The sequence below is a fragment of the Mobula hypostoma genome, chromosome 29 (assembly GCF_963921235.1).
Source record: "Mobula hypostoma chromosome 29, sMobHyp1.1, whole genome shotgun sequence".
NCBI lineage: Eukaryota > Metazoa > Chordata > Chondrichthyes > Myliobatiformes > Myliobatidae > Mobula > Mobula hypostoma.
The window spans coordinates 3606947-3619830 of NC_086125.1; the positions used below are offsets into that span (position 1 = coordinate 3606947).

Here is a 12884-nt window from a genome sequence, read left to right on the forward strand (position 1 = left end):
CGAGGGAGACCAATATTCTTGCTGGCAGGTTTACTAGAGCTGTAGAGGGAGGGGAACCAGAATGACAGAGCTGAGGATAAGCCAGGAGGTTTACAAGTAAATGATTTATGTAACATGAATGCAAGGAAGGACATGCCAATGACTGGGTACAAATGCAGACAGAGCAAAGAATTAAATTGTACAACAGAGGCAAAATTGAAAAGGGTGAAGAACGCAGGATTGAAGGTGTTGTATTTAAATGTGCGCAGCATTCAGAGTAAGGTGGACGAACTCGCGGCACAATTAGAGATTGGTCGGAAGTTTCAGGGAATAGTTCAGGATAGATCTGTCCCACAGAGGAAGAAGTTCTCAAATGGCAATTGTGGCTGACAAGGGAAGTTAAGGACTGCAAAAAAGCCAAGGAAAGGACATTTAAGGTAGCAAAAGTGAGTGGGAAGTTGAATGATTAAGAAGCTTTTAAAATCCAACAAAAGGCAACTAAAAAGCTATGAGAATGGAAAAGATGAAATATGTGGGCAAACTAGCCAAATATGAGGGCAAGGAGGATAGTAAAAGATTTTTTTCTGTTATATAAAGAGTAAAAGAGGGGTGGGAGTTCATATTGGACCAGTGGAAAAATGATGCTGGTGAGGTAGTAATGGGGGAAATGGCAGATGAACTTAATGAGTACTTTCCATCAGTCTTCACTGTGGAAGTCACTAGCAGTGTGCCAGAGGTCTGTGAGTGTCAGGGAGCAGGAATGAGTGCCATTGCTATGACAAAGGAAAAAGTACCAGGCAAACTCAAAGATCTTAAGGTGGATAAGTCACCTGGATAAGATGAACTATATCCCAGAGTTCTGAGGAAGATTGCTGAAGAGATAACAGATGCATTACTCCTGATCTTTCAAGAATCACTTGATCTTGGCATGGTCCCTGAGGACTGGAAGATTACAAATGTTACTCCACTCTTTAAGAAGGGAGGAAGGCAAAAGAAAGGAAATTATAGGCCAGTTAGCCTAAACTCAGTGGTTGGGAAAATGTTGGGGTCTATTATTAAGGATGAGATTTCGGGGTACTTGGAGACTAATGATAAAATAAGTCAAAGTCAACATGGTTTCTGTAAAGGGGAATCTTGCCTGACAAATCTGTTAATCTGTTAGTTCTTCAAGAAAGCAACAAGTGGGATGGGCAAAGGAGAGGCATGGGATGTCACTTACTTGGATTTTCAGAAGGTGCTCGATAGGATGCTACACAAGACTGATTAATAGGGTAAAATCTTATGGCATTACAGGAAAGATACTGGCATGGATAGAGGAATGGTTGACAGGCAGGAGGTAGCGAGTAGGAATAAAGGGGACCTTTTCTGGTTGGCTGCCAGTGACTAGTGGTGTTCCTCAGAGGTCAGTAAGATTTAGATAATGGAATTCCCGGCTTTATGGCAAACTTTGTGGATCGTATGAAGATAATGCATTTTGATAAAAGGAACAATAGTGAAGATTATTATCTAAATGGGGAGATAATTCAAACACCTGAGGTGCAGAGGGACTTAGGGGTCCTTGTGCAAGACTCCCAGAAGGTTAATTTAGGGGTTGAGTCTGTGGTAAAGAAGACAGATGCAATGTTGGCATGTATTTCAAGGGAAACAGAATATAAAAACAAGGAGATGATGCTGAGGCTTTATAAGACACTAATCAGGCTGCAGTTGGAATATTGTCAACAGTTTTGGACCCCATATCTCAGAAAGGATTGAATTGAATTGAATTGACTTTATTACTTACATCCTTCATATACACGAGGAGTAAAAATCTTTACATCACCATCTAAATGTGCAATTTATAGCAATTTATAATAAATATTACGTACAACTAGATAGTCAATATAACATAGAAATACAGTTGTGTCAACATGAATTAAGCAGTCTGATGTGTTGTCATTGGAGAGAGTGCAGAGGAAATTCACGAAGATGATTCTGGGAATTAAGGGGTTAATATATGACAAGAGCTTGGCAGCTTTGGGTTTGTACTGACTGGAATTTAGAAGAATATAGGGAGGGGGATAGGAATCTCATTGAAACCCACCAAATGTTGAGAGGATGAGATAAGGTGAATGTGGAGAGGATGTTTCCAATGGTGGGGGTATCCAGAACTAGAGAGCACAGCCTCAAACTTGAGGAGTGGCTTCTTAGAATAGAGGTAACAAGGAATTTTTTTTAGCCAGAGAGTAGTGAATCTGTGGAATACTTGGCCACAGACTGCAGTGGAGGCCAAGTCCGTGGGTGTATTTAAAGCAGAAGTTGATAGTTTCCTGATCGGTCAGGGCATCAAAGGATATGGTGAGAAGGCAGGTGTACGGTGTTGAGTGGGATCTGTGATCAGCCATGATGGAATGGCAGAACAGACTCAAGGGGCTGAATGGCCTCATTCTGCTCCTGTGTCTTATGGTCTCATGGTTCAGGAGCATGATGGTGGATGGTAATAACTGTTTCTGAACCTGATAGTGTGGGACCTAAAGCTCTTGTATCTCCTTCCTGATGACAGCAGTGAGAAAAGAGAATGGCCTAGATGGCGAGCGGGGGTGGGGGGGGGTGTCCTAATTCACTCTTCTTGGTTTGGTGATGTAAGAATTATGTTTGCTAGAAGTCTGCAGATGCTGGAAATCCAAAGCACACACCAAATGCTGTAGGAACTCAGCAAGTCAGGCAGCAACTATGGAAATGAATGAGCAATCAATGTTTTGGGCCAAGACTCTTTTTCAGGACCAGAAAGGAAGAGGGAAGACAACAGAATAAAAAGATGGAGGAAGGGAAAGGAGGCTAGCTGGAAGGTAATAGATGAAGCCAGGTAGGTGGGAAAGGCAAAGGGCTGGAGAAGAAGGAACCTGATAGGAGAGGAGAATGAACCATAGGAGAAAGAGGAGGGAACTTGGGAGAAGTGATACGCAGGCAAGAAGAGGCAAAAGGTCAGAGTGTGGAATAGAAGAAGAGAGGAGTAGAAGGAAAAATCATCTTAGAAGGAAAAATCATCTTTTTACCTGAAGGAGAAAACAATATTCATGCCATCTGGTTGGAGGCTACCCAGACAGTATATAGATCTTGCTGCTAAACCCTAAGGGTGGCCTCGTCTTGACACAAGAGGAAGCCATGACCGACATATCAGAATGGGAACGGGAATCAGAATTAGTAATTATGTTTACTGTCTAGTAATGCATAAGCTGGAGATCTGGACAGAAGAGTTCAAATCCCACTGCGGCTGAGTTCGAAATTTAAATTCAGCTAATTATATAAATCTAAAATTGTGAAAATGGGATGTGAAATGGTGAAACAGCCAACTTGGATGTAAACGCCATCAAGATCGTTCACATCCTTCAGTACTGGATACAGCCACCCTTCTCAGTCTTGTCTACATGTGAGTCCAGCCCCAGACGCAGATCAATGTGTCATCACTGACCTGCTGTCTGAAATGCTCAAGATCAACATGTTTCTCAGCACACTTCTTCAGCATGAGCTAAACTGTACTTGCCCAGCCACAATCACATTGCACAATTGATTCAAATAAGCTTTAAAACTTACTGGGAGAATTTCAAAGCATCACATTTGTTTTTCTGCCATCTTCATTTCTTTTCTCTTAATCTAATATTTTTTCCTACTTATTTATTTCTCTGTCTATGCCCAGTGCGAACACGGAATTCACTAGCTTCATTCCACTCTCTTCCTGTTGTTTATTTCTCATTCCTTCTGTCCTTTTCGGTAGGAGGCTACCCTGATGATCAGCTGGGAGGAGTTGCAGAAAGCATCTGTGTTGTGTATGTATGCTTAATTGCATATCAATGTGCACATGCGTCCGTGAGTGGCTGTATGTGTATGTCATGTTGTATATGTGTGTCTATATACATCATGGGTCTGCATCTGTGTGCATGTGTATATGCTTTATGCATTTTCTCAGCTTATATGGGCACGTATGTTATGAATATTTGCCACCTTTGAGACTGAATATGAACATATACCGTATATGTGAAAGGCTGTGTCTGTGTGTGTGTGAGTGTGTATGGCCAGTGTATGATAACTGTATGTGTGCTATGTGGATATTTGTGCTGTGTGTGTATATGTGCTGTGTGTGCTTACTTTTTGTATATATGCACTGTGTGTATGTGTGTTGTGTATATGTGGGCTGTATATCTGTGTTCTCTATGTATCTGCGCTCAGTGTGTGTGCTTTGTATGTAGTATGTTGTGTGTGTATGTTCTGTGTGTGTAAGTATGCCACGTGCATGTATTGTGTGTACATGTATGTGTGTGTGACGTGTGTGATGTGTGTAGTATGACAACATATTTGGACTGACGGTGCAGAGGTAAATTTCTCAGAGTTGCCCTTCTGGAGTTTGAGGTGAGGGTGGAGTTTGGATGAAGGTGAGGATTGAACGAGGGTGGGGTTTGGACAAGGGTGGGGATTTGGATGAGGGTGGGGACTGGATGAGGGTGGGGATTGGGGTGAGGGAGGGGATTTGGATGAGGGTGGGGTTTGAGGTGAGGTTGGAGATTAAAGATGAGCTAGGGGGAAAAGACACTTACCCCAGTTGTGTGATGGGGTGAGGCTGACCTCAGACATCGAACTACCCGTACGGAGCCGTGATCTGTAGCCACTCTGCAAACACAAGCAGACCAGAAAGGTTTCAACAGTTGCAAGTAAACATTACTATACAGTAGGAAACAAACATATATCACTATCACAGTAGAGAATTGTTGCTACCTTCACTGAAGATGAATGTAGCTGCTACTAATTTTGCTAGCATTCCTTCTAGGCGTTATATTGTTAACACAGCTAAACTGCTCTTAATACTTCCTTCATCACCACTAATTACACTCACAACAAAGGTAGGTAGTTACCCTCCCCCTCCTGTCTTCTCATATCATTTTGTATCTCCCCTCCCACGCCCGCTTTCAAATCTCTTACTATCTCTTCTTTCAGTTAGTCCTGACGAAGGGTCTCAGCCCAAAACGTCGACTGTACCTCTTCCTAGAGATACTGCCTGGCCTGCTGCGTTCACCAGCATTTTTTGTGTGTGTTGCTTGAATTTCCAGCATCTGCAGATTTCCTCGTGTTTGCATTTTTAAAAAAGGTAGTTACCGATAATTTGGCTAGGCCATCTACTAACTACAAGTAATAATGGTTTCACTGTTTTTAACTAATGTCAGAATCAGAATCAGGTTTATTATCACTGGCATGTGTCATGAAATATGTTAACTTAGCAGCAGCAGTTCAATGTAATACATAATATAGAGAGAGAAAAACTAAATCAATTACAGTAAATATATATACGTACATTACATAGATTAGTAACAGTGCAAAAACAGAAATAATATATATTAAAAAAGTGAGGGAGTGTTCGTGGGTTCAATGTCCATTCAGAAATCAGATGTCAGAGGGGAAGAAGCTGTTCCTGAGTCACTGAGTGTGTGCCTTCAGGCTTCTGTACCTCCTTCCTGATGGTAACAGTTTGAAGAGGGCATTCCTAGGTAATAGGGGTCCTAAATAATGGACATCGCCTTTCTGAAGCACCAATTCATGAATTCATCTTGGATACGATGAAGGCTAGTACACAAGATGGAGCTGACTAATTTTACAACTTTCTGCGGCTTCTTTCAGTACTGTGCAGTAGCACCTCCCCACCCCACCACCAGACGGTGATGCAGCCTGTCAGAATGCTCTCCATGGTACATCCATAGAAGTTTCCGAGTGTTTTAGGCGTGACGGGGTCCTGAATTACCCCTACGAACTGTGCTCGGTTACCCTATTAACTGTGGTTTTGAAAAGAGAGAGAGAGTTATTTAACACCGACATGTTGTTTTGAAAGAGAGAGAGAGAGAGAGAGAGAGAGAGAGACAAAGACTAACTGTTGGACTGTCACTTTAAGGCACTGGAGGTAACTTTTGGATTTCTGCTGAGTTGGAGATAGCACTGAGCAGTTCGTAAGTTGCTATGGTGACCAAAGGCCGCATTATTTAATGAACACTTGATGTTATGATTTTCGGCGGGTTGTTGATACTTCTCAAGGACAGTTCGTCTGCTTGTGATTTCTTACACAGAGAGAGGAAGGAGGAGTTATTTGTGTGACAGTTGATGCTCAGCATGGGAAGATAAAATAGGAGGTCAGATGATAGACCTCAGACGCATGTTTTAGACACTGAATAAGCATTGGTGTGCCAGCAGAAAAAGTGGGTTTTGCAGGATCAATCAGGCAGATCGCTCCATCGTTCTTGCAGTAGAAAGAGAAAAGGGGTTGACTGGTGGGGAGTTGTCCATGTGTCCACCCTCACCTGGGTGATAGCTCCACCACAGAAAACCGGTCCCCTTTGTTAAAGTCACATTCGGTGACTTTTAAAGGATTTCAAAGGACAACAAGAAGATCGATGGCATCAGCTCACCTGAAGGCTTAAGTCTCCCCCTCTCTATCTCTCCATCACTACTCAACTCAATACCACGAACTGAACTGAACTGAACTTTACTCATCATCGTAAGACTGTATCTTTTTACCCCTAGACCTAAAGAAGCTTGGTTTTTCATACATATATTTCCACACTTACTGTTATACTTATATATATAATCATTGCTAACCTGTTTGATTGATCTACATTTATATTACTGTATTGCGTAGTTATTAATAAATATTATTAGTTTATAGCAATACTGGACTCCAAAGTGTTTTCCATCTCTGCTGGTTCTTTATTCCCGTCACGGGGTACATGACATAGGTGACAAACCAAATCTCAATTATATAATGTATATAGAAACAAGACAAAGTTTCTCCAAACTAGGGTTTAAAGCACAGTAGAACACATAACACACAATAACTCATGAAGGTAAGGATAAAATCTACAGATGAATCACATATAAATATCAAACTAAAGTACATAAATTAAATATTGAAAGGTTCAGAACAGATTAACCAGTGACAGTTTGATGTGATGTAGCAGCAAGTTCAGTTCTTGTTTTTATGCATCGGAGTCTCCTGCCTGATGGTAGAAAGCCAAAGAGAATGTCGGATGGACAGGCAGGATCCTTAATAATACTAAGGGCCTTGTGTATGCAGCGCTCCTGATAAACGTTCCCAGTGGATGATAGGGAGACCCCTATGATCCTCTCAGCTGTTCTCACAATCCTTTGTAGGGACTTGCGGTCTGACGCTGGGCTGTCTCCATACCAGTTGGAGATGCAGCTTGTCAGGACAGTCTCAATGCTGCTCCAGTAAAAGGCAGTTAAGATGGGTGGGGGTGGAGGAAGCCTCGCTTGCCTCAGTCTCCATAGAAAGCGGAGGCACTACTGTGGCTTCTTGTTGAGTGAGGTGATATTTCCACAGAATGTTGTCTTTCATTTGATGCCTTGGTATGAAATGACTTGGGATGTTGAGAAGCAAAAAAATTGAGAAAGTTTGCAGAAGATACAAAATTGGTGGTGTTGTGTGTAGTACAGAAGATAGTGAAAGGGTTCAGTAGATATGGAGCAGTTGCTGATATGGGCAGAGAAGTGGCAGATGGAGTTTAATTCAACCACGTGTGAGGTGTTGCAGATTGGGAGATACAAAGGAACTGTTCACAGCAGGACCCTTATCAGTACTGATGTACTGAGGGATCTTGAAGTCCAAGTCCAGAGCTCAGTGAATGTGGCTGCACAGGGTGATAAAGTGGTTAAGAAGTTTTATGATGTGCTGGCCTTCATTAGTCAAGTCACTGAGTTTAAGAGTCAGGAAAGTTATGGCGCAGCTTTATAAAACTCTTGTTATGTGGCATCTGGAATATTGCATTCAATTCTGTTTGCCCCTTTTTTGGAAGAATGTGGAAGCTTTGCAGAGGGCGCAGAAGAGGTTTAGCAGATGCTGCCTAGATTAAGTGTCACGTGCTATAGAGAGAGGTTGAACAAATTTGGATTGTTTTCTCTGGAGTTATGGAGACTGAGAGGGGACGTGATGGGAATTTAGAGGAATATGAGAGGCTCGAACAGCCAGTGTCAGAATCCTTTTCACAGAGTAGGAATGCCAAGTACTGGGGTACACATTAATGTGAGAAGAGTTAAGTTCAAAGGAAATGTGTAGGGCAGAGAATGGTGGGTGTCTGGACTGCACTATGAGGGGTGGTGCTGAAGGCAACTAGGATAGAGGAATTAAGGAGGCTCTTAAATCGGCCATGAGCATGCAGAGAATGGAGCAACATGAACATTGTGTAGGCAGAAGGGATTAGTTTGGCACAATATTGTGGGTTGAAAAGCCTCTTCCTGCGCTACTCTATATAAATTTACAAGTTGCTGTGGAACACAAGGAAGAGAACTTTCAGCCCCTTAGCCCCTTAGCTAATACATTTGCAGGAAATATATATCACCCACATTTGGAAAAGGTGGTACAGTGTTCCATTCATGTGCCGGTAAAGGAAAAGGACCCGCAACCGTGTCTGTTACCTCGTCATCCCGTGACATCAAAAGGAGCTGACCATCGACCAGCGTGCAGTTACTGACGTCCCAGACCGGCACTCTAGCTGAAGGCACCAACGATATAGGAGGAGACTGACCGGCACACTCAGCCCCTGCGTCAGCTTCGTCTGTTCAAGAGTAAGAAGAGGAGCTTTTACCACATAAAGGACAAAACTACATAATGGATGTTACACCGTGTGGGACAAAGTCAGGAAAATCAGCCCGTTGCATTGTATGTTATCATACATACCACTGCTGCTGATTACAGCATCAAATACCTGTTCACTAGAGCAATAAACAATCTGCTGGAAGAACTTAGCAGATCGAGCAGCATTTATAGGAGGAAAGGAACTGTCAACAATTTTCCTGCAGGGTTTTAGCACTCTGACCCAAATCATCATCAATTCCTTTCCTCACACAGATACCGTTCGACCCACTGAGTTCTTCCAGCAGATTGTTGCTCTAGATTCCAGCATCTGCCGTCCCTCGCATCTCCAGTGCATCTTATAACTCTTTACATCCAGTCGAGTTTATTATCAGGGTACCGGTGGGTACAGGTACAATGATAAACTGGCTTGCAACAGCATCAGTAGGAAACAGATTGAGATAACACACAGAGTATGAAGAATATATTGTACATCAATTGTATAACAGAGTGAAGGAAACGACCGTGAATAAAGCCTGCGTCGAGAGCGTTCTATCTGGATGCATCAGTGCTTGGTATGGAAACTGCTGGGCCCATCAGCCCAAGAAACTGCGGAGGGTTGTGGACACAGCTCAGCACATCACAGAAACCAGCCTCCCCTCCGTGGCTCTAACCCCTCGCCGCCTCAGTAAAGTAGACAGCATAATCAAACACCTCACCCTACCCCAGACATTCTCTCTTCTTTCTCTCTCTCTTCCATTGGGCAGAAGATACCGAAGATATTCAAATCTGAAAGCATAAGGCTCAAGGTGAGCTTCTACCCCACTGTTATGACTATTGAATGGTTCCTAGTATGATATGACATACTCTATATCTCATTATCTACCTTATTATGTTCATGCACCCTTGTTTCGACCTACACTTCACTTTATCTGTAGCTGTTACACTTTATTCTGTGTTCTGTTTTTGTTTTACCTTGTTTCTCTCAATACACTGTGTAAGGATCTGATCTGTATGAACCGTCTGTAAGATGGCTTTTCACTGTATCTCGGTACAAGTGACAATAACAAACCAATTCCAATTATTGGTACAAAATAAAACACAAAATCTGAGACAAGGAAGTCGTCGTGTAAAACATTGCCATAGCTGAAGTAAGGTTAGGGTTGTGCAGGGTCATTGATGATTGTAGGAAAGTATCTGTTCCTGTGGGACGTCAGGCTTCTGTACCTCCTCCCCAATGATAGGATGGCAAAGTCTGTAATTGCTAATGCAGCACTTTTTGAATTGCAGTAATATTGGACTTATGACAATTAGTTTGCAAACAGCAATTATCTCAAAACAGCCCTCCGTTAAAGCCAGATAACCATTGCGGTTTCACAATTTGAATTGAGGAAGATAGTGGTCAGGGCACTGGGATGCAACCATGTATAGAAGTCCCAAGATGCTTTGCAGGGATGTTACTAAACAAAATGGCTGGCACGGTAGTGTAGCAGATAGAGCGCCAGTATCCAGATTCAACTCCTGCCGCTGTCTGCAAGGAGTTTTACACTCTTCCCATGACCACCTGGCTTTTCTCTGACTGCTCCCACTTCCTCCCAGATTCCAAAGGTACATGGGTTAGTGGGTTAATAAGTGTGTGTATTGGGAAGTGCAGGCCTACTGGGGCCGAAAAGGCCTCTTGCTGTGCTGTATCGCTAAATGAAAATAAATAAAATATTGACACTGACTCATGTGAGGAGATATTCAGGCAGCTGAGCAAAAACTCAGTGAAATAGCCTCTCAATATTTTTTCATCTTTCCTTATGTGATGCCCTGGTTCATATTTTTGCTGTTATGTTGTAGGTACTTCATTTGGCAGCTCTGCAAGAGCTGCTTTCAGCCCGTTTGGGTTTTTGTTGAATACAAGGGATGGTGAGGAATGTGTGTCATCCAATAAGAATGGTGGAACTGGGGTTTTTTTTTGCTGAAGGACACTAAGGTTGGTCTTAGCGATTTTGTTCAGTGGGAGATGATGAGAAAAGACACTGCAGGGAACTGGTCGTAGGATTCGACCCGGGGTGGACCCGTGATTCGATGGAGACTGGGGGCAAGATTGACTAAGCGGTGAAGCAAGAAATATCGGTGAAGTGATGGGCGCCAACTTGTGCACATTTGACTGTTTAATTAAAATGGAACCTTTTCTTTTTGTTTACACAGCATCCACACAAACCAGTGACTGGGGTGGGAGAGCCGCCTTCATCTCACAGGTCTGGCGGGAGTAGAATGTGTCTTCCCTAGACTTACACAGCCAAGGAAACCAGGTTTCACTTATGATAAAGCAAGAGGCCATTTAGCCCATCAAGTCTATGCCAGTTCACTTACAATCCCATTACAAGGTGTCCCTGGTTAACAAATAGATTAATTTTTTTAACAAAAAAATCCACAAAAATCACTTGGTATGGCAAGGGCAGCAGGATAGTGTAGTCATTAGCACAATGCTTTACAGTACCAGAGACATGGGTTCAATTCCCACTGCTGCCTGTACGGTCTCCCTATGACTGCGTGTGTTTCCTCCAAGTGGTCCACAGTCCAAAGACGTTCCAATTGCTCCGTTAAGTGGTCATTGTAAATTGTCCCACAATTAGGCTAGGATCAGTGGATTGTTGGGTGGTGTGGTCGAAGGGCCACTTCCACACTGTATCTCAAGAAATAAATAAGTTAACCATTCCCCTGTTGTATTGTAATGAATTGCATCAAAAATATACAAGACTGATAAGAAAGAATAATTTCTAAAAGTGGAGGAAGAGAGCGACGTCTGTAAGTCGTAATTCAGGAGTGCTCTGTAGTCCCACTCCTCTACTTACATTCCTGTAACCAATTTCCTCTTATATACCAATCAGCTTTCACTGATTCTCCCACCACCCACAATTGTTAGCTGCAATTAACCTGTACATCTTTGAGGTGTGGGAGGGAAACTAAACATCTGGTAGAAACCCATGCTAAACACACAGAAAGCAACGGAGGTCAGGATTGAGTCCATATCTCAGAAATTGTGAGGTAGGTGCTGCACCATGACCTTAAGGAGAGAAAAGTAAAACACTTCAAGAAAGGAATTCCAGGAATCAGTGCTTTGCCTTTTGAAACTGATGGTGCAAGATAGATGGGATTGGTTTATTGTGGATGGATGGGATTGGTTTATTGAGGTTAGGATGGGATTGGTTTATTGAGGTTAGGATGGGATTTGTTTAATGAGGATGGATGGGATTGGATTATTGTGGATGGATGGGATTGGTTTATTGAGGATCGATGGGATTGGTTTAATGAGGATGGATGGGATTGGATTATTGTGGATGGATAGGATTGGTTTATTGTGGATGGATGGGATTGGTTTATTGTGAATAGGTGGGATTGGTTTATTGATGTTGGATGGGATTGGTTTATTGAGGATGGATGGGATTGGTTTATTGTGGATGGATGGGATTGGTTTATTGAGGTTAGGATGGGATTGGTTTATTGAGGTTAGGATGGGGTTGGATTAATGAGGATGGATGGGATTGGTTTATTGAGGATGGATGGGATTGGTTTATTGAGGTTAGGATGGGATTGGATTAATGAGGATGAATGGGATTGGTTTATTGAGGTTAGGATGGGATTGGATTAATGAGGATGGATGGGATTGGTTTATTGAGGATGGATGGGATTGGTTTAATGAGGATGGATGGGATTGGTTTATTGTGAATAGGTGGGATTGGTTTATTGATGTTGGATGGGATTGGTTTATTGAGGATGGATGGGATTGGTTTATTGTGGTTGGATGGGATTGGTTTATTGAGGATGGATGGGATTGGTTTATTGAGGTTAGGATGGGATTGGTTTATTGAGGTTAGGATGGGATTGGATTAATGAGGATGGATGGGATTGGTTTATTGAGGATGGATGGGATTGGTTTATTGTGGATGGATGGGATTGGTTTATTGTGGATAAATGGGATTGGTTTATTGTGGATGGATGGGATTGGTTTATTGAGGATGGATGGGATTGGTTTATTGAGGATAGGTGAGATTGGTTTATTGAGGTTAGGATGGGATTGGTTTATTATGGATGGATGGGATTGGTTTAATGAGGATGGATGGGATTGGTTTATTGTGGATAGATGGGATTAGTTTATTGTGAATAGGTGGGATTGGTTTATTGATGTTGGATGAGATTGGTTTATTGAGGATGGATGGGATTGGTTTATAGTGGATGGATGGGATTGGATTATTGAGGATGGATGGGATTGGTTTATTGAGGATGGATGGGATTGGTTTAATGAGGATGGATG

General features: G+C 42.4%; 1 protein-coding gene across 2 annotated transcripts in view; it reads right to left on the bottom strand.

Moving 5' to 3' along the window:
- Window positions 1–12884, bottom strand: part of LOC134339312 (ras GTPase-activating protein nGAP-like) — a 133155-nt gene that overhangs the window by 83556 nt on the left and 36715 nt on the right. Inside the window, exons 2-3 of one of the 2 annotated variants that reach the window (XM_063035706.1) lie at window positions 8425–8564; window positions 4548–4620 (exon numbers count right to left, since the gene is read on the bottom strand). In XM_063035706.1, the coding sequence (XP_062891776.1) occupies window positions 4548–4620; window positions 8425–8564 (213 nt within the window). Of the gene's footprint in view, window positions 1–4547; window positions 4621–4929; window positions 5010–8424; window positions 8565–12884 lie in introns of those variants that run through there. The other variant, XM_063035709.1, reaches the window with a different exon arrangement.